Here is a 26,385-nt window from a genome sequence, read left to right as displayed (position 1 = left end):
ACAAAAATATGAAATGAACAAAAACAAAACATTTAAATAAAGAAAAACCCCACAAACAAAATTATGGTAAAACGGTAAACATACTGGTATCTCGGTTTCTGTCCTTTTTAAACCAATAGGGAGACAGAAACCAGGACCAATCACGACTCTATCAGAAGACTCCTCTGTACATTGAGGATTTCAGAGAACCAGCGCCCCCCATCGTTACATTGTGTAAAAGTCATCTACAATGGAGGCGCTGCTAGTAAGTATTTATTCTACAGTTCCCATCTCCTCATAACACCAGCATGAAAAATTATATTGTTGTATCTTTAGCTTTAATTTAGTTTAAAATTTTAACCTCCTGTTATTCTCTTTTTTAAATTATTAAATATATATAAACAATCATCAATCGAGGCAACGGGATCCTCCCTAAAATGACGATAGTTTATAGTGAATTTTTAAAATGATAAAAAGTTAGTTTTTTTTTCTAATTTGAAGCCTCTTCAATCTACAATTTATGTGCAAGTTTTGTGTTTATTTGCCACTTCTTTTTTAAATGAATTTGTGCACTTCTTATTTCTTACTGAGTGCAGTTCCTGCTCTACACTATTGCAAAGCAAACCTCCAAATAACTAAAAGAACACTGATTGCGTGTGTGAGATTTGAAAAACTCAATGTACTGACACTTTCACTTTCACATAGTCAGATCTTTGTGTTAGAGAGAGGCAAGTGAGTGCAAACTAAGTAATGCCTTTAAAAAAAGAGTTGCAACATTTCATACATCACCATTTTTTAGCCATTATCTGTTGCCTCTTCAGTTAATGTGCCGCAGTTTACAACATTTTAACAGATGCTGAAAGGATCATGTAGAGCAGCTTTCAACATATGTGAACATCAGATATTAAAATTGTATTACATATATGTCTAAGTAGCCCGCGTTTTTTCCTTTTAGTATGCCATAATACTGAAAAATAGAAAATTAAGCTTAATAAAGCCACTTATTTGGAGCTTTCTGTGCTTTTGCAAATGCCTTCAATGACTTCAAATGAAAAACGTTCTCTTTCCTCTTTGAATTCTCATGTGGGAGCACTGGACTAAAAACTTTCACATAGCATGACAAAAGTCCCAAATTCTGGCAGTTGGAACAACAAAGTATAAGGCGTGGAATGAAAAGGAAACAGCGAGTGATCCCATCCACTGACTGAAATGTAATTTAGAGCATGAGTCATAGAATTTCTGTCTGTGTATTGGTTTCACTGGAGTTTCAGGTGTAAGTCTGAGCATGTTGGAGTGGAAATTATTCACTCACGCAAATCTGACAGGTAACGTGAAACACCAGGATGAGACAGTCTTTCCAGACAGTTTATCAGTGAGGATCTCCCGGGAAAACAAAAAGGAAGTGTATAATGTTGAAATACTGTCACCTAGTTGGCAGAGGGGTAAAAGCATAGAAAACAAGAACACGAGTAAACTAAACATACCTTAACCAGAACTCAGTCCACTGTGACAGACTTTTAGTGTAATGAATTACCCTGTTTACCTACAAAGATTCCACTAGAGTAGCTTTGCATGAGTCACAGTATAAAGAAGGATTATTATTAGTGCAGCCTTTCAGTTCATTCTGTGTAGAACAAGTTGTTTAAACTCTCTCCTCTTTAACACCACTTACCTTTCGTCCCATTGGCTGCTCCTTGCAAACAGAAGGTTTGAACAGCAGGTGGGTGGGGCTTGTGTGCCCACAGCCAGAACAATGACCTTTGATCTCGTTGAAAGTCTGGTGTATCCAGGATAAACACAAAACATATGGAAGCTTGGCTTTAAGAGCAGGAATCTTTAACCAGTTTCTCTCTAAGGCTCCTCTCAACATTATTTGGACTGTTTCAACACTATCTAAACTCTCATTATGAACAATATTTTGCATTTTCATAACCATGGTGACGACTCTAGTTTTTTTTACACAATCAAGATCGATTATAGAGCATCGCACACACATTTATTATAACCAGTGACTCCACCGAGAGCTTTTCATTTCTTCGTCTGCTCCAGTGCCTTCATCGATCTGAGTCAGCCGTGTCCTTTGGACCAGCCTGCCGTTTCCAGGGGCCGGGTGGCCGCCTCTTCTCCAAAGGTCTGTCAGCACAAACATGATGGGCAGAGATGTGCAGACATATCTTGCTTTTCAAATAGAAAGCAAAGCTGCAGTCCTGGCATTTGAGAAATTTAAAGGCGATTACAGTAGGAGACAGAAACCAGCATGTCTGGCCTACACAGATGTTTGTCACCACACCCCAATCTACCAGCTGTGTTACAGGATGTTAGTTTAAAATACATTCAGATACGCAGTGTTTAAAACTGAATGTTTGCAGTGAGGCTAACCACAGGCAGCTGGTATTTATAAGTATTATTCACCTGAACAAATATGGTTGTCAGGTCACTGTCCCTGATATGGAATCTTATCTGCAAACACAGCCGGGGTGGTGGCAGCAGTGTTGGTCGCCTGTGTGTGTGTGTGTGTGTGTGTGTGTGTGTGTGTGGGGGGGGGGGGGGGGGGGGGGGGGGGGGGAGGAGGAGGTAAATGTATAACACATTTCTCTCGCAGTTTGGGTATCTGTGCATTTGCATAATGGGTCTGTGCTGTCTCTCACATCTGCAGCACGGTGCCAAAAAGGGCTTCTGCTGGCCACTTTTACTGTTGGATAATATTTAATTTTCCATTCAGTGGAGCATATGTGTTTGAAAGGAAGAATAGGGGTGGTGGGGTTGTGTGTATGTGTGTGTTTATGAGTGTGTGTGTGTGTGTGTGTGTGTGTGTGTGTGTGGGGGGGGGGGGGGGTGTCTGTAAAATGCCAGGCACATAAATGAACTGTAGAGCCAGCAGTCAGCAGTGTATACTTTCCTGTTATACACAACATTTGTGTATTTTATGGGCACAGAAGAAAACATTGCTACAGGGAAGGACTGCATAAATTAAAACACTGGTAGTCCAAGTCCTAGCAGCCTTCTTCTTTACTTTAAATACACTTGCTGGCCACTTTATTGGGCACATCTGTAATAATCTAGTAATCTAATAATTTTATCAGCCAATCAAATGGTTTGCAACTTACTGCCCGTATTCATGTAAACATGGTCATGATGATTTACTGAAACGGAGCATCAGCATGGGGAAGAAAGGTGATTTAAATGGTTGTTGGTGCCAGATGGGCTGGTAAAAAAAAATGCCTTGTTGATGCTAGAAGTCAGAGGATAATGACGAAATGGCTTTTCACTGTTAGGAAGGTAACAGTAACTCAAATAACCACTTGTTACAATCAAAGTATGCAGAAGAGCATCTCTGAATGCACAACATGCTAAGCATTGAAGCAGATGGGCTACAGCAGCAGCAGAAAACCACATCGGGTGCCAGTCATGTCCTATGGAACTCCAAAGTGTTCAAAATTAAATAAATAAATAGGTCAAGATGAAATAAATAACTATGTGAATAAATAAGACACAGATATGTAATGTGAGAATGATATTGTGAAATCATGGAACACATTTTGAAAAAAATGCTCATTATTGTGAAATATATTGCAGTCTGCTATATACATTTACTTATTATTGTGAAATATTATTTCATGGTCATTATTTTTCACAATAACAGAGATTATTCCTGAGGCATTTTATTTATTTCCAGCCGTTTATATTCCAAAATGTCCTTTTTTCAAAGTCAGTCTTTATTTCAAAATCCCGTTTTTCCCGATGGCCTATTTATTTCATAATGCGACTTTTCAGCAGAATGACTTTGTCTGTCAATCAAGAGAGACAGGGCGGAGCCAGTTGTGTGATTGGTTGCTCCTTTATTCAGACGTAAGTAATAGCACATGAATTGTCGATTTAGGTTTAATGGTGCAATGCGTCTCCTATGCAGCTGGCGGCAGTATGCAGCTCAAAATAAACTTAAGGCACCGACAAATGCAAAACACTGGGCGCGAATAACGTTACAGGTGTATCAATTCTTGTGAAGGGCATGGCTGCAGGAAACAAGTCCGTTTCTGAGTTACTCAGAGAACTTGCTAACCGCTTAGATTGAACGTCTTCACCTCAGTCTGCGTATTGCAGCAGTGTACTGGAGATGAAGTGGTCCCTGGTCCAAGTTCTCATCACAACCGCACAGTATTAACGTTAGCAAATGCTAACGCTATCACAGCTAGCGCCACTCCACGAAACGCTGTTCAGGGTAAGTAACGATATGTTATTATTGCTTGGTTAGTCTGTCTGTCTGGCAAAAATGAGCTTTTTAATCAGTTTAGTCACAGATTTTTTTTTAATACTGTTTTTTATCATAGCAAAGAATTCTATAAATTAGGTGAGAGAAAATAATTGTCTTCTGGGTTAATGTCTGTATTACTATTTACATTGTTGTAGGTAATAGTTATTCATGACTGTTTTAAAGTGGCTTATCTTCTGTGCTAATATGGAAGACAAGTAATCTATGTGAAAGAAAAGAAAGCAATTTTAGTTCAACGTAGTGATTCTGTAAGTGGGTATAATTTGAAAATGCTTTTACTAGTACAGTGGATGTTCTTTAAATATTTAACATTTAAAGTGTGTGTCACTTTACAGACTCCAACTTCAGCTTTGGTTTGGTCTCACCGTTGTAGGTCATAACACAAACAAGTCGTCAAGTCAAGCAGCTGAGGAAAGGGCTTAAGGAGACCATGGTATGGCCGCTTCTGACAGAAAGATCAGACATCATTCCTCTTTTCTTACCAAGGGAATCAGAGACTGCTCCCTGTTGTGAGGTAAGGTCAGGTCACATCTTTTAACATCTGAATAGTAAAAGGTATTTGGTTAATTTATGAAGGATGAACATTAATTGTTGACACAAAACACCAATATACTGTTTTGTATGCTTGGGTTAGTTGAACAGCTGGGTTACATTTAATAAAAATACACCTAATGTTGCTGATGCTCTTAAGACTACAAGATAAGTAAAGCTATAAAATGACTGGCCTGCCACAGAAGATGAAGATGAGGAAGAAGAGGAATGCTCTCGAGGATAAATGCAGAGTGGCAGGTTACCTTCGGTCCTTCATTGAAAATGGTAAGTCTGCTGCGATAGGTATTTTGCCATTGGTTTTCTCTGATTATACTTTGGTAAATTACATACAGTCCAGTGATCTTGGGTCATTAACAAAGTACACTATAGCAGAGCTGGGCGATATGAGATTTTTTCATATCACGATATTTTTTATTTTTATTTTTTTTTATAAAAGGACAAGAGCGGTGAGGTCTATCACAATAGTTTAATTTTTCTATTGAGAAAAAGTTATTTCGCAATACATATCGTTATCGTTCTATCGCCCAGCTCTACGCTATAGTATAATTTTGTTTTGTTATTTGCTCCATGCAATACATAAGAGTGGTGGCATTATCAGTTTCACTAGAATTGTATGTAGACTACTTTTAGCTTTGTTAACATAAAAATATCTATAAAAGCTACAACAGCAATTTGAGTGGGGCAAAAATGTCTGGTGCCCTGTATGTAAGTGGTCATCTTTTATGGTATTTCTCCATAAAAGATTCAAAATAATGAATATAGGATGTCATTATAGTTTAAAACAATCTTCTGTTGCAGCATCTTGTGCACAACAAAAAGCCCTCATCAAGTTTTGGACAGGATGGGAAGTCTTGCTGAGAAATGACTGTGGAAGTGGTCAACAGCAATCTTCCAAAGTCTTCCACCGGTTTTGATGTACTACGTCTTCCTGCACACTACTGTACCTATGAGTCATTTCTAATGGACATTCAGGTGTGTCTCAACTCTACTGACTCAGGTTTTGGTCTGGTTTACGATTGATTCCATAACCACATGGTAAAATTAGACCATTTCTTCTTTCTTGCATCACATTACTGTACTCAGTGTTCAAAGAAACGGACAATCTAGTGAGTTCTAGTTCTTTTTAATACACTTGACAGTGAAAAATACACACTACAGGTGAGCATTTATGGCTTTTTTAATATAAACTGATGAAGAGTTCAGATATCAAAATCAGTTGTTCACTGTACATTATAAATTACACAGTATGTTTTGTTTATACTCGCTACTGATACAAAAAAAATTTCTAGAAAAAATTATTTGAATTAAGATGTTACACTACTCTACTGTGTTCATTGTATTAAATCTGCTCAGAGTTGACATGTACTGTATATCCAACCAAGAAATGAATATCATTAAAGTGACAGCTGTATAAAACAAATCCTGTTTTATAGCCACTCACTGTTTTGTTGAAAATGAAATTGGTTATGCTGTTTTGAGTCAGTATTAGCTACAAAGCTGTAGAAATTAAAAATAAATAAATAAATCCTCCTGACATAGAAACTGATTAAATGTAATAATGTCTTTCTACAAGTGATTTTGAAGTATTGGTAGCACAGCAGGGTCTTGTTCATTCAGTGCATCTGGGAGCTGAATCTCAGGAATGGTGATCTCATTTGATGGGCAGCGATTATGTTGTCCTGTCCAGTCCACACCATAATCCTCATCAACCTGAAAGAGCATGCACATGTTTTAAATCTAAACTGAAGAGGTGTTTCCTGCAGCTGTTCCTAGATGGACTTATTGAGTCTGCCAGGGCCTATGTGAGTTGCTTAGGCATTGGCTACCAACTAATTATTCATTCACCCATTCTAGGTCAGGATTGGTTCTCTTCAGGTATAACAAATTTAACTTTGTTTAAAGTATTGCCATCTATACCTGACAGGTGGGATAAAAGAGAATGGCTTGGGGGAGACACAGCAAATCTCAAAGTTTTCCAATTAATGCTGAAAGAACCAAGGATGTAAATGTATTCTTGTTTTAGCTTTACCGAAGACACCAGAGAAAGTATGATATCTATAATGCTGCTGAAATAGACAAAACCATTTCAATAAACTCGCTATTTAACATCAACCTTGTTATGCGTTATCAGAGAACAATCAACTGCAAACAGCAATGAAACATTCAACTATGTACTATTTAAAGCACTAATGACCCTGTTGTCTAACAAGATGTGATAAGTAAGTAGACTGTGGAAAGCTGGTGGGTCTACTCTCTGTGTAAAAGGTTCCTACAGGCTCCACTGACCCCAGTCTCCGAGTTAACACACTAACAGCTAACACTGCTAAACGTGTCTCAATGCCGAGATGGCGCCGATAGCTTTAGCCGTAGCTGCCCCACTTTAGACAGTAACATAAAAAAGTAAGCGATAATAATTCATTGTCAAACGTCATAATTAAGGTCAACATCTAAACAATGCTGTGTACAGAATCACACAGGTGCTCAATTACAGCATAAACTTACCTTAGACCTTCCTCCGTCATTTCCCTCCTAATTGTGCTCGGAGACACAGAAAACATATCGGCAATTACCCCGACGGTTATCCCGGACAGCACTAAAATGTCCTGAGTGCTGCACCGGGATTTCTAGACGTGGACGGCCAACATTTGAAGACTGTTCTTCCTCGGCGTATTCCAAACGAACACGGTGCTGAATTGATCTTAAACCTTCGACAATGCTGTCATCGATGCTAACGTCTTGAAGAGCAATTATCATCCAGGCATTTTAGTACATCATCTAAACGACTCAAAACAGTATCTACAGGTAAATGATCCCTCTCTATCTGATTTGCTTAAATGAGCAGAACTGGCTGAAGTTCACACCAGTCCGCCACCCTCCGTGACTTTTGACCTAGCACGCTGTTGCTAGCTGTAGCAGCCGTCCGCGGAGCCGGTATCCAGGAAAACTAGTCGATGGTAAACGATAAGCCAATAGGTGCAAAGGTCCAGCCCACTTACATTGATTGACAGACAAAGTCATTCTGCTGAAAAGTCGCATTATGAAATAAATAGGCCATCGGGAAAAACGGGATTTTGAAATAAAGACTGACTTTGAAAAAAGGACATTTTGGAATATAAACGGCTGGAAATAAATAAAATGCCTCAGGAATAATCTCTGTTATTGTGAAAAATAATGACCATGAAATAATATTTCACAATAATAAGTAAATGTATATAGCAGAATGCAATATATTTCACAATAATGAGCATTTTTTTCAAAATGTGTTCCATGATTTCACAATATCATTCTCACATTACATATCTGTGTCTTATTTATTCACATAGTTATTTATTTCATCTTGACCTATTTATTTATTTAATTTTGAACACTTTGGAGTTCCATACATGTCAGCTAAGAACAGGAAACTGAGGCTATAATTTACGCAAGCTAGCCAAAATAGAATAACAGAAGAATGGTCTGATGAGACTCGATTTCTGCTTCGAGATCATAAAATCGCATAAAAAACATGGAAGTGTGGATCCATTCTGGCTTGTATCAGCAGTTCAGGCAGCTGTTAGAGGTGTAATAGTGTGGGGGATATTTTCTTGTCACACTTTAAGGCCCTTGGTACCAACTGAGCAGCGTTGGCTCATTAGCCTGAATGAGTTTTGTTGCTGACCAAGTTCATCTCTTTATGAGCACAGTAGTTAAGACACCTTAATCATTTCAAACTTGAACACGACAACAAATCCTCTTTAGTTTGGAAACTATTGCACAAAGAATTCAAACGGCTATAACTTTAGCTTATAAAGTGGCCAGTGGTGTAAATATCAAAAATCTAATAAATAAAATAATTCCAGTGGCTCCAAACCTTGAGGTCACTTCTTATTTGGAACATAAGCGAATAGCCAATAGAGAAATTTCTTTCTTTCTTACTATTTTGTTTTTCCAATCTTTTGCGAAATTTCTGCATATCTGTCCTTCCCTGTTCCTGGACTTTATCTAAATGAAACGTCAGAGGAAGGGGATTCCCTGGAACAACACAATAGCACAACAGAGTGATGTAAAACTACTTTCCCGAGAAGAATGTTGAGAGAATCCCATTGAATACTTTAAAACTACAAGTTGTGTTATCTCAGCTGGTCACAGTTTTATTATATGAATCTCTTGAAGTATTTGAAGTTATTAAGAAGTCACTCAAACCCCCAAACAGCTACTTTAAAGCACAGTGGAAAGAAATTAGAGCAATGGAAACAGTAAAGGAGATAAATAACAAACAAACTAGGTAACAGAGGTAAATGTCTGTCCAGGATGTGTTTGGCATCATTTTCGTTGCAACAGCGCTCGCTCCAGTCTCTTGAGTTCAGTTGACTCATTTGGTCAGGTTTTGTTATCACCTTTGTGCCTCCCTTCCTGTCTTGTTTCAGTCCGGGTTTGTGTTTCAGAAGCGACCTGTTCACATGTCACACTTGCAAGTCACAGCAGAGGGTGTCGGTGCTTTGTGGTGAGGGGTTTGCCTTTCGTTGGTGAAGTTAGCAGCAGCCAGGAGAGCGAAAGGGGAGGGGAGAAGAGGGCAGGGGAGGGGTTACGAGCCCAGTCCCGCGGAACATCCTGCGACCACATCTGAGAGAGTCGGAACGAAGCTCGGCAAGGTCCCCTCACCGCCAACTTCTCTTGCTGCGCGCCGATCGTCGCTTTCGTGCCCAGTCGTTTAAACCCCGGAGCAACGCGGGCCGGTTGTCCTGGTACCCGCTCTGCGAGTCGCAGGCTCTCCTGGACTTATGTTTTTATCTCTGGACGCGCGGTGGTGGGACATCCGGAATGGGGAATCCGTAGGAGAAGACTGCGCTGGCTGGTTTTACTGTTTGCGATAAAAAACAAGAGAACGCAGGCGCGCAGACGCGCTGGCCCGCATAGCCTACGCACGAGATGGACTTCAAGAAAACAAAATTTGGAAAGTAAGTTGAATTCCCAGGAAAATAAGAAAAAAAGTTTGAGCGTTGTTATCTAGCAGCATGTTTTTGTTTTCGTTTGTGACAGATCCTGTGCATCCATGCGTACTGACGCGCCGGCACGTGCGCGATCAGAGGGATATGTTATAGATTAGTTTGTGTGAAAAAGCCAGAGAGAGGGAGGGGGGGGGGGGGGGGGGGGTGTGTGCAGAGCAGCTATCTTTATTAAAAATATAAGAAGATTTTTTTTAATCTTACTGCGGTGATCGATCCCTTTGATGTATAAGTCGCTTTGTGGTATCTGTGCAATCCATCGGGCTTTCCTTGGGAAGTTGAAAATAGTTCAGTGTCAGTTAACTTTAGACAGAACCGGTCTGTGTGTGTGTGTGTGTGTGTGTGTGTGTGTGTGTGTGTGTGTGTGTGTGTGTGTGTGTGTGTGTGAGAGAGAGAGAGAGAGAGAGAAAGTGATCTGGGGACGTCGGTAATCATGAGAACCAGAGTCCCAGAGGAGATTAACTTGATCTTTGCTGTAAAAGGAATAGCCTTGAAGTCACAAATATTGGATACACACACGCACACACAATCTGTGGGGGGTTTATTCGTTTTACTGCATTCCTTAGCTCCTTACCCTAGCCATCACAGTTGAATGCCAGCATTCCCATAATTCTGGCCTTTACCCTAAATCCAAGTCTTGGCCTTGAAAAAAACCCAGCGTGATCTAACTAAACTAGCTTGTGTTGGTACAGTCAGGTCAAAGTCCCCACTGGGCTTGATAATGTATGGAATGTGCTGTAATGCTCAGTGAGATGAAAACAGGGGTGCCACATGCATGCACGTAACTGTGCCGTGACACATCTGCCGGAGAGGAAGAGGTGAGCGCACGGAGAGGGAGACTCTCAATAGAAAAAAGGGATGCTGATACAATAATGCCCTGTCTGATCAGCCTTTGAATTTCCATCCCTCTATTTCACTTCATTACTCACACACACACACAAAGCCCTCCTGTCATAACTGATTAGAACACATCAGAGTACCACACTGAGCCACAGTACAGCAACAGTGCTCAGAAAAATACTGCTCCCTTGTTCTGTTGCTTGGCAGAGCCTAAAGGGACACCGGACAAAGAAACGAGGAAAGGCAGTCACAGAGCGATCTAATGTTATCTTGCTAAATGCTGTTTTTGCTTTTTATTACACGTTTATTACAAGTTTAATGTGTCCAGAATTGTTTTTTTTAATTTTGCAGTAGGAAAACATTTAATAAAAGTACAAGAAGATGGAAGGGATGAGTCCTGGTGTGTGTGGGAGACAAATGGAGGTTGTTTGTAAATGATAGAGCCCTGATGACACCAGCCAGACCAACAACAACCCCCCGAAAAAGCACCAACTTTCCTGTTATGAGGGAATACATTCATATTTATGCATATTTATGTTTTAATTTTAGTCTAATTAGTCTGTTAGTCTAATCTCAAACAGTTATGGAAACCTAGAAATGTATCTGTTCATGCTTTTTCATCCTTCAGGGTTAGCTGGGTCCTCGCTCTCGTATTTTGGTAAAAACTATAAAGGCACAGATGCTGATCTGTTATTAAATTCTGCTATCAGCCGCTGGCTTAGCTTCTGTGTCAGCAGACTCGTGCTCTGTAGATTAGTTTGACAGGGAGGGAAACCCGAAGTCTTCCTGCGTACGAACACAAGTCGGCCCACACGGACCTGATGTCAGGGCGAACTGGCAAAGTGTAGTTTTAGCACGTTGCCTTGGTGTGAACGTAGATGACGGGGAAGCCGTTTTTAAGTGCAAAGAGGTGAAAAGGGGTTAAGAAGTCCACGCTCCAAAACCAGAGGGAGCTCGTTCCCCGCATGTGGGCACAAATTGAGGAAATGCTTTTTGTCTGGGAAAAAGCGATCAGGCAGGAATAATGAAATAGAGGGAGAAGCTGGAGAAGTTAGTCCTGGAACAAGCATCAGGTTCTTTCACAGCTTTGAGGGCATGAGGACAGATATCACCTGAAGGAGAATGTGAAGGAAACAGCAAATATTAACTCAAAATCTACAAAGAAACAAAAAATGAGAGGATGAGCAGGTCATAGCGAGGCTGATTGCCAACGTGTTGCCATCAGTTAATGAGCACAACTCAAGCAGACTTGACTCAGCTGGCTTCCAGCCACTGACAAAGTTACATTTGGAGGATGAAATTTGAAGTTAATTAAAGGTGATAAATACCAATGCATGCTGTTACAATACTCAGCATAATGACAATAAAATCCTAACATGAGTTAGAAATATTGTGATAAAAGTATCCTCTGCCCTCTATTCCCCAAACAGTGAAGTTTTACTGCTTTACTTACCTCTCCACAAAGCTGCGGCGTTCACTGACACCAAAAATACAAAACAAAAACCCCCCCCTGCTGTCATCTTGGCATTGGTCAATAAAAATGAGCACACAGTTTGTGCATTTTAAAATCTGATATTTTTTGAATTTGAAAGGAAGTCACAGTGGTTTCCTTTCTCCCACGAGCTGCATTTTGCCAAAGATACTTTCTTTTTCATAGTCACGTGACTTTCAAAGGGTTCCTTATCTGTGATATCTGTGAAGCGTCAGAGGTTTGGATTCAGAAAGTGTTTTTCTCCCTCTGATGTCTGGTCAGAGTTCACGTAGCCTCGTAGTTGGTAGACATTTAGGTGACTAGTGTGTGAAGTCGTAGTGCATAAGCTTAAGCAGCCACGTTACCTTCCCTTATCTGCTCTCCTTCTTCTGCTTTACTTCCTCCCGACTTACTCTTTCCATTCATCTTTTATAACAACGCAAAGACGAGGCACGTGATGGTGAGTGCGCGGCCTAAATGTGTAATCAAATAACACAGCTGACCAACAGCGACGCACCTGTGGCCCTGCATGAGAGGCTTCTTTTAAACCAGTGTGTGCGTGTCCGTGTGTGCGTGTGTTCATCCTGATGTAAAAAAATGTGATTTCGTAACATCTCCAGATGTGTTTTTTCCCTTTAAGCTGGGATTGAGAGGTTTACTGCTGATTACGTAAATACAACACACACACACACCTACGCATATACACACACCCGCACACACACGTAGCAACTTTCTCATGGCGAATAATGCAATGCGGTTAATAGTTAATGGCCAGTGGTGTCCCTTTGTGGTGGTAACAATGAAGCACTCTAAAATGCAGACAGCGTGATGAGGATTAGAGAGCTGCAAATCCTTTCACAATTACCATCTCACACACACACACACACACACACACACACACACACACACACACACACACACACACACACACACAAGAACAAGAAGTAAGGCCTCCAGATCTCCTTTCATTATCTAAACACATACTTTCGCCTCTCCGTCTTCCCCCTCTCGGCCCTCTCTCAGGTTCATGAACTGCAGGGTGCCAGCCAGCAAGAGATACCAGCCCACTGAATATGAACACGTTGCAAACTGTGCCACACATGCGGTAAGTCTAAACAAATACGTACGTAGAGCAAACAAACAACACACAATACATGTACACAAAGAAATACACGTGTCGCTGCTGTGTTAGCTCAGAGGATCCTCTAAAAAAAACGATGAGGAGGATTGTGAAGAATGAGGCACGGTGATGTGTGATGGAAGCATTGGGCTGTAATCTCTGAGTCAGCCTGTAGTTTCCTGTAATCTGCCGTAATCCCAGTGTGTCCCTATGGAAGACTACGACTGCCAAAATCAAAAATTAAATAGACATGAAGTGTAAAATAGTGACTTTCACCTCCCATTCTTTACTTTTCTGTTTCATTTACAAAATATTCCTCAATGTATAAATAATAAAATAGCTAATTAAAACTGATAATTATGTAAAACTACAATAGTTTTTAATCAATGCTAATTCATGCTACAATATTTTGTAGCATTAATGATGAATCATAGATACAGAAGATCTAATACGCCTCTAAATCTCTCATGGCAGTTAAAATACGTTCAAACGTGTACACAGTGAATATAGATGTAATGTCGCCATTTGGTGCTCAGTTGAAATGTCAAATGTGCAAATATATGTAGTATTTGTACAAAATATTTGTATACACCATATAGATGTTCGCACTCAGTCCCAGAGGGAATGTTTATGCAAAGTTTCATCAACATTGGTCCACTTGTCTAGGAGGAGATAGGGAACATACAAATATAGATCCATACGCTACGATCACTATAGTATGATATACATCGTTACTGCTTCCATAGGAATTAAGAAGGTCAGTAGCAGCCAACTGCTTCAAATCAAATGCACTGGATTAACTGCTCAGTGGGGTTCCCACCTGTATAAAAGCAGAACTTTTGGCAGTTTGCTCGTCAGGAGTTCGCAGGCATGTTAACACAATGCCACAGTCTTACCAGGTGTGGACGTGCCAGCAAACTCGTGCCAAGGTCAGACCGTGCACTGCTCAGAGAAACTGTAAAATACCCCAAAACCCACATCTGGGATTCCACAGGCCTCAGTTAGCATGTTATGACAGCACAATTAGAAGAAAAGACTCAGCAAGTATGGCTTGTTTTGAATGGTTACCTGGGAAGTTGCATCTGATTGAACCAGATTGCTTCTGAAACAAAGTGGAGATGTGAGACCATAATGCAGCCGCATACCTGGGCACCTTGCAGTCACTGAGTCGACCATGACAATGGCAAACTGTCTGACGGCTAAAACTTGGCCAAAACTGGGTCATGTGACAGGACAGTGATGCCAAACACAGTCTACACAGTCTGAAAAAGAAAAGACGATTCAGTCAATGTTCAGACCCCAGCCCGACTGAAAAGCTGTGGCGTTACCTTAACAGAGCTGTGCATTAACAAATACCCACAAAACTCAATGAGCCGAATCGTCGTAAAGAAGAGTGGGTGGAAATTAATCTGGGATGATGTGAGAGACTGTTAAAGTCAAAAATGAGTCATAGTCATTTATATATGACATAGCCTGATATATTTAGATATGATTTTGGCAGCTTGTGTCCTCCATATGCATCTTCTCAGTGAGAGTGAATGATACAAGCAGCGAGAGGAGACACTACAGCTCTAATGGCCGTAAAGCTTTAAACAGGATGTTCTATAGCCATTTGTGTTCATGATGTATGTTTTGATCATCCCCTCTCCTGCCACAAAGCCCATTAGCATGTGAGTCGGTGTATCTCGTAAACATACAAACAAAATGTCCTACTTCTGTTACCAAAAAAAGTTCAGTTTTCATCAGTCATTAACACTTATAAAGGATCCAAGTGGACTTTTAGTGAAATCGTGGTTAATATTTTCTTTATATCCCACTTTTGTCCCCTGGTTGTTCACAGAATAACATCAAATACAAAATCCGTAAATATAGTTCATGACCTTTTTGGGAAATATACTTGCGTGCTTTATTATTATTATTATTATTATTATTATTATTATTATTATTATTATTATTATTATTATTATTATTTCTTGCTGGGAGTTTGATGAGAAAACACGACGCCACAATGAGTGGAAATAAAGCGGAAATTTTATTGGCTCTGCTCAAAGGTAATAAACTCCTCGTGGATTTATGGGGGAGTTATACGCTGGTATAATAACCACGGAGTTATTAAGTCTGGCAAATAAATAATCCCACACATGAAAGCACAATGTGTTATTTTTCAAAGGTGTTAATCAGCGTTGTTTTGGACAGAGCCAGACTTTCTGCTAAGCAAAACTTTACTAGAGCTCAAGAGTGCTATCAAAAAGTGATTTCTCCTGGGCTCAGAGGAAGAGAAATGTGAAAAGTTTCATTTTTAGGAAGAGTAAAAAATGCAATTTTTCATGACGGCGGTAAAGAAAGTTAATTGTGTAAGGGGATGGAGCTCTGGGTACATTTATTTATTTATTTACCTGTTTGGAACTTGATTAGCATTATGAACATGAGTGTGAATGAACTGCACATATTAAAGTCTGACATGATTATTGGATATTTGAATCTTTTCCAGTTGTGGATTCTTCCCAGTATGGTCGGTGGGTCCGTCCTCTACTTTCTCTCCGTGGACCGATGGCATCGTGTCGCTGCCTGGCTCTATGGGAGCGGCCTCACCGGCTTATTCATCACCTCAACTCTTTTCCATACTGCTGCCTGGAAAATCAGCCACCTCAGGTGTGTGTTTGTGTGTGTGTTGGGGGGAGGAAGTGCTGATAGGGATTTGGCAGATGTGCCATCGTGTACTTATGAGCTGCTCCGGTAGGTTTACGACACAGTTAGATGAACACTTTGTTTGTTGCAACCCAAAGGTTTTACAAAAACCAGACGAGGAACAATAATCAAGAAATTTCATGTCACTTTGGCTCACAAAAATGTGTTTTTGGTGAGTTTTTTGTTGTCAAAGTGTCCAAAACAGAAGATATTTGTGATCCTGAGGTATGACAAGCAAATTTTATTTTGGCTAACAGCTTTTCCAAAACAACAACAACCAAAAAGTCCCACAAAGGAGAAAAAAAAGATTGTTATGGAATGGAGAGACAGGTTATTGATGGAAAAGATGGCAACTGAAGCGTTGCTTATGCACTTTTTATCTACTTCCAGGGGCAGTAGTCTCGCTTCTTTATATTTTGCTAGGAAAATGGGAACAAGGGGCCATGATTTATTGAAACATGCACAAAGATACTTGGAAATGCAGTTTATGAGCCAAAATTGGGTTTTGTTTAATTCTAACAAGCTTGAAAGTCAATATTTGGCATGACCACCTTTATTCTTTAACAGAGCCTGAACTCTTTTAGGCAGCTTTCTCAACATTTCTTTAAATTGTCTTTAGGAATACAGAGCTCTCAAAATTTCAAAATCCCTGGTAGCCCTTCGGGCAGGGACTCTTCCGTTTTTGGTAGCCCAAAATAAATTTAAGTAGCCCGAATAAAAAAGAGAGCAATTTTTTGATTGATGTTTTGTTTCCTTTACAATATTATACATTAAAGTATAATATTGTAAAGGAAACAAAACATTAATCAAAAAATTGTTGAAAAACAAATTACAACATTGTATAAAAATTACAATCATCAACTCAAATACTTGGTTCTAATTGAACAGAAATTTCTATGAACTTGTAAGAACTGTGTAGGACATGAATCCGTCTGTGTCAGATCCTGAATTTGAAATTTCCACTGAAGTCACGGGTAAGAGACAAGTGGAACCAAGATCTAGGCCATTTGCTTTTTAAAGTTTGCAAAGACTGCTAAATTTTGCCAGTGGTAGTTCACTCTTTGCAACATAGTACGCTGTTCTAAACAGATTTTTCAGGTTTATTTTTAGTATGTTATTTGCAATTGGTGTTTGTTCTGGGAAAGATATTGCAGACTGAGCAATAATACGTTTCTTGCATTTCTCATGGGTTCTAATGGGGGCCTTTCTTAAAATGACTGGTCCCAGTAACAAAGGCGCTTGTCGACTCAGAAATCGAGAGAAAACCAACAACACACCCGGCAGAACATTATGTTATTTACACGGGTGCACATAAGTGGTCCGCATGTGCGCATTCGCTGTCAAAATAAAAGACGCGCACCAGATAAGAAGTTGCAACGCGCGTTTGCGTCCATATAAAAAGCACTGTTTTTGTCCGCTAGAGTGGGATTTTCACGGCACATTCCGCACCACATCTCTGTGCGTTCATCATTTGTTTGAAGCCAGCTCACCTCCTGCAACCACTTTTCCGAGAATACGCGCTTCTTTTGTGGTTCGGACTCCTTCTGACATTTGTTTGGAGGTGGAGGAACACCAAAGTAATTGCTTAAAGGAGCTTCTTCGACATCTTTAAGAGTTCTAAACAAATGTCTGTCCTCCTCCAGAAAATCTTATGTATGCAAACACGCGTTGCAACTTCATATCTTGTGCGCATTTTTTTTTATTTTGACAGCGAATGCGCACCTGCGGACCACTTATCTGCAGCCCCGGTTATATAGCTCGTCATATTGCAGCCACAGAAATTATTTTGTCCATGAAACCATAAAGCTGCACTTTCTTTTTGCCTTATAGTCTGATTTGTCCTAACTTTTCCGTTTTGTGGTAAGCTTTTCTTTGGCTGTCACTTCTTCACCCTGACCTGTCTTATTTGGCTCAGCAGAACTAAAGTATATATCCTGCTGCTTTTACACACACACACATAACGGTCAGCGATTCTCTGCGCGATCAACCTCTCATATGTTTAAGCTGCGGGAGATTTCACTTGTCATGTTTGCATAGTAAGCTAACGATTGATAAGACGATGTCAGAGGAATTGGTGCACAAATTATCATCACTCACCAATCAGTGCTGTCGCTCTCTATACACAGTTCGAGCGATTGCAAAGTGAAAGCAAAAAACAAGCGCAAATTCAAACGTGATTTCAATATGTCACATATTGACAGTGGCTCATCGATGCCAATGACATAATTACCCAGCTACATTTCCGAAAGAATGCAAAAGCATTGACATTGTAGCGGGTCAGGGCTGTTCGGGGTTCTGTTTGTACAGTTACGTTTTGTGTATGTTGCCATGGTGACGGGTGATGCCCTCTCGCTGCGACGGTGTGTCCTTCCGGGGTCAGAGGGCGCCCTGTGTGGTGTTGTTATTGCTGTGCGGTTGCCGCGCTGAGCAGTTAGCTAGCGGCAGTGTTCTTCTGCAGATGTCAATAAACGGCTGTGCTCCCTGGCTAGCTCACGGGAAGCAAGACCAAACGATACCTCCGTCTCCTCCTTGTCTGAGCTCGCCACAATATATTTTTCCTTCCTACAATAGCCCGACGGGCAGGGCAGAGAGATTTTGGTAGCCCGACTGGAAAAATCGCTAGCCCCGGGACGTCGGGCTAGCGATTTTGCAAGCCCTGGAATAGTTCTCCAGGCTTTGTGAAAGACATTTAAAGCTCTTCTTTGGATGTTAGCTGCCTCTTGTTCTGTTCTCTGTCAGAATGATCTCAAACAAATTAAGTTGTTGCCAGTCAGATGCTTTTCAGATGGTATTGCATGATGGTTCTTTCCTGTGTTTGTAATTCAAAGAATTGGACAATAACACAATCCTAATCCATAACAGAGCCTCTGCTGTGTTTTACAGATGGCTGTAGACACTCTCTGTTGTACCTCTGTCCTGTCCTTTCCATACATATTAAAATGAATCTGAACCAGAAAAACGTTCAAATTGGGATTAATCACTTCATCTGACCTGTTGTCACTGATTTTCAGTTCTTTTGCAATTTGCCGTACTTCAACCTTTTCTCCCCATTCCCCTTCCTTAATAATAGCTTCTTGACAGCCACACTTCCACTGAGACCATTTCTGATGAGGCTTCAGTGAACAGTAAATAGGATGCATCTCTCAGGTCCCGTGTCAGGTCTTTGCAGGATTATCTCCGACTTCTTGAGGTCATGACTTTTAGATAGAGTTCGTCTGCTGTAGATAGTTTTTAGGCCTGCCACTTCTTCTTTTGTCCTCCACTTGCCCAGTTTACTTAAGTGTTTTAAGGACACACTGCACACCATGCTGATATGGCAAGTTTTCAAAAGAAATGGGAACATGTGTTGACATGTTTTTACTCACAACAAAGTGCCTAAAGATACTATTTAAAATTGGTTCCTTGCTAAGGTGTCTGTTATTTGTGGACACAACACGGCATCATTTCTTGAGTTAGTCACCTTTTTGATCCTTGAACAGTTCACAGGTCAATTTGTTATGTTTCAACAAGAACAGGTATTTTAATGCTGCTATATAAAAATACATTTCCAGGAGATCTAAAATTATTACATGGATTATGCTTATAAAATGTGCTCATGGTTTTGGTTTAACCCTGTAAGATCAAGCCTGCACGAGGGTTGATCTTAGCAGGCCACGTCACCAGGTGACTATTCTTGTATGAAGAACAGCAGATGTTTTTTTTGTCCCATTGCTGCAGGTGTATAAAATCAAGCATCTAACCATGCATTGTAAATAGCTCACCAACTTTACACTAACTGTAACAGGATGCCACCATTGCAAAAAGTCAGTTTGTGAAATTCCCTCCACAATCTACTGCAAGTTATATTATTGCAAAGTGGAACCACTGCAAGGCAGCCACAAAGTGTCACACCAGGTAAAGTTACAGAGCGTGGTCGGCGAGTCCTGATGCCCACAGCACGTAAAAATCATCAGTAACTGCAGTGCTCCAAACATGAGCATTAACGCAAAAAGCATCAAGAGCTGTTTGGGTTAACATTGTAGTGCTGTAATTGTAATGTGTAGGTGATTCAGTTCATTTTGTTATACAGCCCCAGAAACGTGGATGCGTATTAAGAAAAGGTGCATGATTTGTAGGACTCACTTTGACAATTTAAATGTGTTTCTACCCTTTACACAACATTTTCACAGTCCTCCTCTGGTCTTTCAGCCATATTGCTGTCCAAAAAACAAACAACACTTTCCACACTTTGGTGGACAATCATATGACCCCCTATGAATAAGCAGTTGGCGACAGTGGAAAGGAAAAACTTCCTTTTATCAGGAAGAAACCTCCAGGAGAATCAGGCTCAGGAAGGGGCAGCCATCTACCCCGACTGGTTGGGGGTGCGGGGAGGAAGACAATAAAAATCTTCATACAGCCTGGATCCTTTAAATTTTAGAATTATTATGTTACTCTAACTGAATCTTCACAAATGAGCTCATGCCTCCCCCTCTCTCCGTGTAGGAAGGTGGAGCAGCGCTTCCACATGTGTGACAGAATGGCCATCTACTTCTTCATCGCAGCCTCCTACTCTCCATGGTGGGTCATGTGACTACAGCAAAAAAATAAATAAAATAAAGACCAGAGTGAACACACTGTAACTGTGTAGGTGCGATGTCGTGTTTCCTCAGGTTGATGCTGAGGGAGCTGGGACCCTGGACGTGCCACATGCGCTGGCTCATCTGGGTCATGGCGTGTATAGGATCGGCGTATGTCTGCTTTTTCCATGAGAGGTAACACAGCCTCCGTTTGTACTGTGTGCACTAATTTGACACAGTTAACCTGAAGCCAAACGCCTCCATTCAAGTGTTGACAGAAAACACAAGACTGCTGTTTGGAGCACAAATAATTAGGCAGGAAAATGGAGGTATTGTTATTTTTATTATGACTTCACGGTCCAGTTTTCTACCTGCAGGTACAAGCTGATCGAGTTGCTGGGATACGTGGCCATGGGGGCTGTTCCTGCTTTGGTCATTCTCTCTATGGTAAGTCTACATCACATAGATGAGTCTTTCTCAGCGTCTGCCACTCCCCTTCCCCCCTGCAGACTTCCTTCCACTACCGTTACTATTTAAAGAACCAAACCGCGGCTTTTGTTTGAGTGCCCCATAACCCACAGATGCGTCTAATTGCTGGTAATAGAACTGCTGACTATTTTCCAATGCATAAGTCTTACATTGACTTCCCCTGTTGCACTGAATCACTGATTTCCATTTGATTACGCTCTTGATTTCAACTTATAGAAGCCTGAAATTGTCACTTTGAGGGTAAGACAGTCAACACCTACTGAAGTAGCTGCCACGTTCACTTACAGCCCGAGCCGTTATGGAGTGATTTCTTTTTCATGTCCCCCTGAAGATAAAGGTAGTAACGTAGCTCATTCTCTGGCTCCATAAATCACGCTGTGTTTTAGTTTCATGTCTGAGAAATTGTATTTCTTGACATCTCTTTTATTAAAGGGAAAAGCTGGCATAAATCTTATAGTCATATTTTATAAAAAGGCCTTAAACAATGTGCTCAGAACCTGAATCTGATTCCTTTGGGTTTCTTTTACCCACATGGAGCTCCAGGCCCTTATTTTTCGTAGCACTTCATAGTTATGGTGCAATTTTCTAATGTCTATTTGAAAATTCATGCTCCAGATTTCAGTGCATAAAAACACATGAAGGACAGAAGAAACAGAAATCATTTAGGCCAGGCAGGGCATGACTTGATATACAGTATACTCCCAAAGGTATTCACTCACCCATGCAAATCACTGAATTTAGGTTTTCTAATCACTTTCATGGTCACAGGTGTATAAAACCTGGCATCTAGGCATGCAGACTGCTTCTAAAGAGGTCAGGAAATCAGCGAATTCCAGCATGGTACTGTGATAGTCCAGCCCAGTCATGAAATTTTCTCACTACTAAATATTCCACAATCAGCTGTTAGTGGTATTATAACAAAACGGAAGCGACAGGAAACGACACCAACTCAGGCACAAAGCGGTAGGTCGCACAAATTCCAACATGCACCTCAAAATCACGTGTTATTACAATGTAAGGATAAGTGGTTAGGATAGTCCGTGATACAGCCTGGGCCCTTAATAAGTCACCGTAAGAAACATTGTTGGTCTGATCTTCTAAAATAACCAAAAACTACTCATTACTCAGTATAATTTGTTGCTTCTTTCTTTTAAAGCTTTGTTATCATGCTGTACCTACAGGTAAGGAATTTTAGGTATATAAAGTTACACTCTAACCTGTGAAAAAGTCCTTGGTAAATGTTGGAAAACTACACCAAGTATTGGGCTGTTCGATGAAGTGCTACTCCGTCTTTTATGGAGTGGGCATGTAAAACGGCATTTCTCAAAAATTTGGGAAACCTCTTTTAAATAAGAGTATTTCTTATTTCAGATGAATTCAACCAAAAACTGGATACATCTTTAGCAAACAAATATCCAGTTAAATAAAGCATCTTTAAATTAAATACCAGCAAACTTTCCTATGTTCCAGGTGGAGCGCACAGGTGTGTGTGAACTGGCCGTGGGAGGTGTCTTCTATGGAGTAGGCGTGGTCTTCTTTAAGAGCGATGGCCTTGTGCCATTCGCCCATGCGATCTGGCATCTATTTGTGGCCGTTGGAGCAGGCATTCACTATTACGCCATCTGGAGGTACCTGTATTTACCGGGGACACAGCTGCAGACGTCGAGGTGACCGGCTGCATACTGACGTTAAGCGTTTCCATGCCGACAGGCTGAATGACAAAAGTGCATTTCATGTAGTTAGGACGTTAGTGTTTTGACTACGGTAAGCTTCACTTACGAAGCTGGGCCACCGGGGACCAATTTTTGTACTGTGTGCTGACTATATAACATCTAGCCTCACTACACCAAATTGACGCTAATTTATAATGTCTAATTCTGCTCTTTTAGACGTAATTAGCGACACTGACACTGGTTTGCGTGCCATGTTGACTGTCTGTAGTGTTTCAGACGAGATCCGAGTGCCAGGCCTGCATTATGAAATCTTCCTTCCTGCTTATCTCCGCCAGTTAGAGGAAAAGTTTCTAATTTTGGAAAATGTGTTTATTTTCTATCAGAGGTAGATGAGAAGATTGATAACAATCTATAATGTTTGTGGTAACCACGATACTGTGCACAGACATGTTCAGATCTACAGATTCTACATCGCGCCATCAGAGAGACATTTGATCACGTCAACGATCTGACCCCTCAAAGAGCCCTGATCCCAGACAGACATCATGGAATCAGTTTGGGATCACATGAACAGAAGCAACAGCTTCAGGTTATATTTCACCATGTTTCAAACATCCTCAGTGACGGGCATCCTGAAAAACACGGTTCAAGTGCAATGAAGGAGAACGGGTGCAAATTCAGACCTGAAAATAATGCTCAGTGTTTTGTTACGGCCTGCGGTTGAGCGTTGAGGTTGGACAGCGGTGTGCACTGGTGCATCACAGCCTGCTCGGAGGTTTGCTTTTGCCTGGGGGGTGTTGGAGGTGTTGCCCCATCACTTGTAAACCCCGCCGAATTATTTAAAGCATTTCATTCCTATTATAAAAAATAGACATCATCTATTTTGCACAGTGGCACGGCAGTTGCCGCACAGCGAGAAGGTCCTGAGTTCAATTCCACCATCAGGCCGGGGTCTTTCTGTGTGGAGTTTGCATGTTCTCCCCGTGTTTGCGTGGGTTCCCTCGAGGTACTCCGGCTTCCTCCCACTGTCCAAAGACATGCAGCTTGTGGGGATAGGTTAATTGGATAATCCAAATTGCCACTAGGTGTGAATGTGCGAGTGAATGTGAGTGTGAATGGTTGTCTGTCTCTGTGTGTTAGCCCTGTGACAGACAGGCGACCTGTCCAGGTTGTACCCCGCCTCTTGCCCTATGACAGCTGGGATAGGCTCCAGCGCCCCTGAAAAGGAAAAAGCGGAAGTGAATAGATGGATGGATCTTTTGATGGGCTCTTACCGGCAAATATGTAAGCAATCAGGAGATACAACTCCATTGCTACACAAGCACTCACAGTACACTTAGCTTTAAACCCCTGCACACCACTCAGGTTTCTTGACTCATTGTTGCTGATGCTGTTGCACTGACAGACATTTACTTCCTAAAATACACTGTTATAAAAAAAGAAACACATTTTAATCAGATTATAGCATCAAGTCAATTAAACCTCTGGGGCATTGATCTGGTCTCTAGCAGAAGGTGTTTTCAGTCAGTTTCAGCTGCTTTAGTGTTGATGAAAAACAACAGGTGCACTAGAGAGGCAACAATGAGACCCCCACCAAAACAGGAATGGTTTTACAGGTGGAGGCTATTTTTCCCTCCCCATCTTTTTTGATTCTTTTTTTCCACTACTTTTGCGTTTGACTAGGGTCAGTGTCAGACAGTCATGCTGGATATCTGTGCTGATATGAACTGGGTAATGTTTTAACTCATCAGCTGGATCGGCATCTGCTTCTTTGTGTAAGGAGGAACATAATGAGCACTGCCAGAGCCACAAAATGACCCCCTGGAGGCCACCAAACAATTTGAAACAGACTTCATGAGAGTGGCTTGATGGGCCGATGTCCTCTAGTGGACCCTGTGCTCACTGCCTGGAAACATAGAGCCTGATTAATATTTGCTATAGAATACCAGAATTATCAGGTCCACCACTGACACCCTGTGCCTTTCACACAGATTCACCCACGTGACACAGATGAAAAGGCCTGAAGCAGCAGAGGAAAACATTATACTGCCAGTAACATTGTCCAGCATGACTGATTTGGTGGTAGATCAGACATAGTCTGGGGAGCCATATCCTCTACAGGCAACGGCACCATGACTGCCATTTGGTGTTGGGATGAAACCTTTGGACCTCACAGACCCTACAATGGTGCAGTGTGTACTGGGTTCCTCCTGCTGCATGACAATGCCTGGCCTCATGTAGTAAGAGTATGCAGGCAGTTTCTTGGAGGATGAAAGACTTGATACTACTGACTGCCCGCAATTCTCACCAAATCCACCTCTGGGACATCGTGTTTCAGTCCATCCGACGCCACCAGGCTGCACCTCAGATTGTCCAGGAGCTCAGTGATGTCGTGGTCCAGATAAAGATTTCAGGGTATCTTTGAATTCAGCCCTCTGTAGGTTGATCATTTTAATTTCCTTCAAACGATGTGTCATCTTTTGGTTCCTCATTACCCGTTCCATATGGTTTTCTTTCCCACTGAGATATTTTGTGTATTTTAAAATGTTCCTTTTGTCCACACCAGCTGCTCAACTGTTGGTCACGACTATTCTGGGCATTATTTTACAAGCATGAGGTTACTGGAAAATCAATAAAGAAACCAGAGTATCACTATTTTTATGCCAGACTAGTAAAACTGTAAGAGTCTTATCGATCTTCTCGTCTTTACAAGAATATATATGCACTTTCCCAAAATAATGAAGCTTTACTTACTGGCATATCTGTTACTGAGCATTCCTAAGCTGTTAAACTCCCTACTTTCAGTAATCCAACCACAACTAATGTGCCAAAACTCACTACACAGGAATCCCTTTCTGCTGTTGGTGCTACATCCTTGGTCGGTGGTAAAATATGACAGTCAGGAAGTCGCCCAACAAAGCTGCCATTGACAGGCTTTCAATATTGATTTGGCTGTAAAAGCTGTTACAGATTTTTACCACCTTATGTGACCCCTTGAACATTTATGGACGATCTGAGAACTGTCGACATTGCCTGGGACGAAGCTGAAGCAGTCGCTGCTGACCGACATCGATGGAGATCACTAGCTGCCCGATGCGCCGCTCGGCGTAGGAGGAACTAAGTGCTAAGTAATGTGACCCCTTGAGAGGATCTGCTTTTGACTTCTGTTCATTTTCACAGTACATGCACGACCCCTGGTTTCGTAATTAAACATACTCATCTTTGGCCGACTGAGACCGAATTAAGCAATCTGCAGACAGACTTTAAGGTCACACATGTCTGTGTGACACACTGTAGCCAGACTGTAAATGATCAACCTGATGATAAGAGACGCGAGTAGAACCAGCTACTCGTGTGTGGCTGTGACTCAGCTTTGAGTTTTATTTTTTTTGACTTGTGTTCCAATTTAATTTTCCTAAAACTGTAATTTGATTTAAAAGACAAAGAAGTCCGTCTCATTATGAAAATGTCAAGGTCTAATGCATTTCGTGTCCCGTTCAGGGGAATTTTAATGCCAGTTGTTTTGTCTAAATGGTGCGCTCTTGACTTCTGAGCACTTTTCTATCAACACTGATGTGTAACGTAGAATTTGCTACAGTCCTCTGACTACGACAGAATCAACGTAGCTCGTAAATGCAAATTTCTATTTCCACATTTCAAGATTTTCTTAACTTCTAGTACTTTCATTACTTCTGTTTTAATTCTTGAAAACAGAGCACCTACTCAGGAAATGAGCAATTTTTTAATCTTTTTTTTTTT

The 26,385-nt window shown here is 41.0% G+C and overlaps 1 protein-coding gene across 2 annotated transcripts; it reads left to right on the top strand.

Annotated features, from left to right (window-relative positions):
* Positions 1-2,084: 2,084 nt before the first annotated feature.
* On the top strand, positions 2,085-26,197 carry mmd2a (monocyte to macrophage differentiation-associated 2a). Of its 2 annotated transcripts, XM_085351464.1 has the most exons (8): positions 9,410-9,738; positions 13,121-13,202; positions 15,709-15,869; positions 20,391-20,465; positions 20,558-20,659; positions 20,842-20,911; positions 22,424-22,620; positions 24,618-26,197. In XM_085351464.1, exons 1-8 carry the CDS (start codon positions 9,710-9,712, stop codon positions 24,721-24,723), a joined length of 822 nt encoding a protein of 273 aa, XP_085207590.1. In that variant the 5' UTR covers positions 9,410-9,709; the 3' UTR covers positions 24,724-26,197. The 2 variants fall into 2 exon arrangements, with proteins under 2 accessions (XP_085207589.1, XP_085207590.1); XM_085351463.1 differs by lacking the exon at positions 9,410-9,738 and adding an exon at positions 2,085-2,110 and having other exon boundaries at positions 22,424-24,622.
* The last annotated feature ends 188 nt before the right edge of the window (positions 26,198-26,385 follow it).

This window comes from Diplotaxodon limnothrissa, linkage group LG4 (assembly GCF_057381915.1).
Source record: "Diplotaxodon limnothrissa isolate DT_005_m linkage group LG4, D_limnothrissa_male_GT1.1, whole genome shotgun sequence".
Taxonomy (NCBI): Eukaryota; Metazoa; Chordata; class Actinopteri; order Cichliformes; family Cichlidae; genus Diplotaxodon; species Diplotaxodon limnothrissa.
The sequence above is the reverse complement of the archived record's forward strand: the minus strand, read 5'-3'. Positions and strand labels throughout refer to the sequence as shown.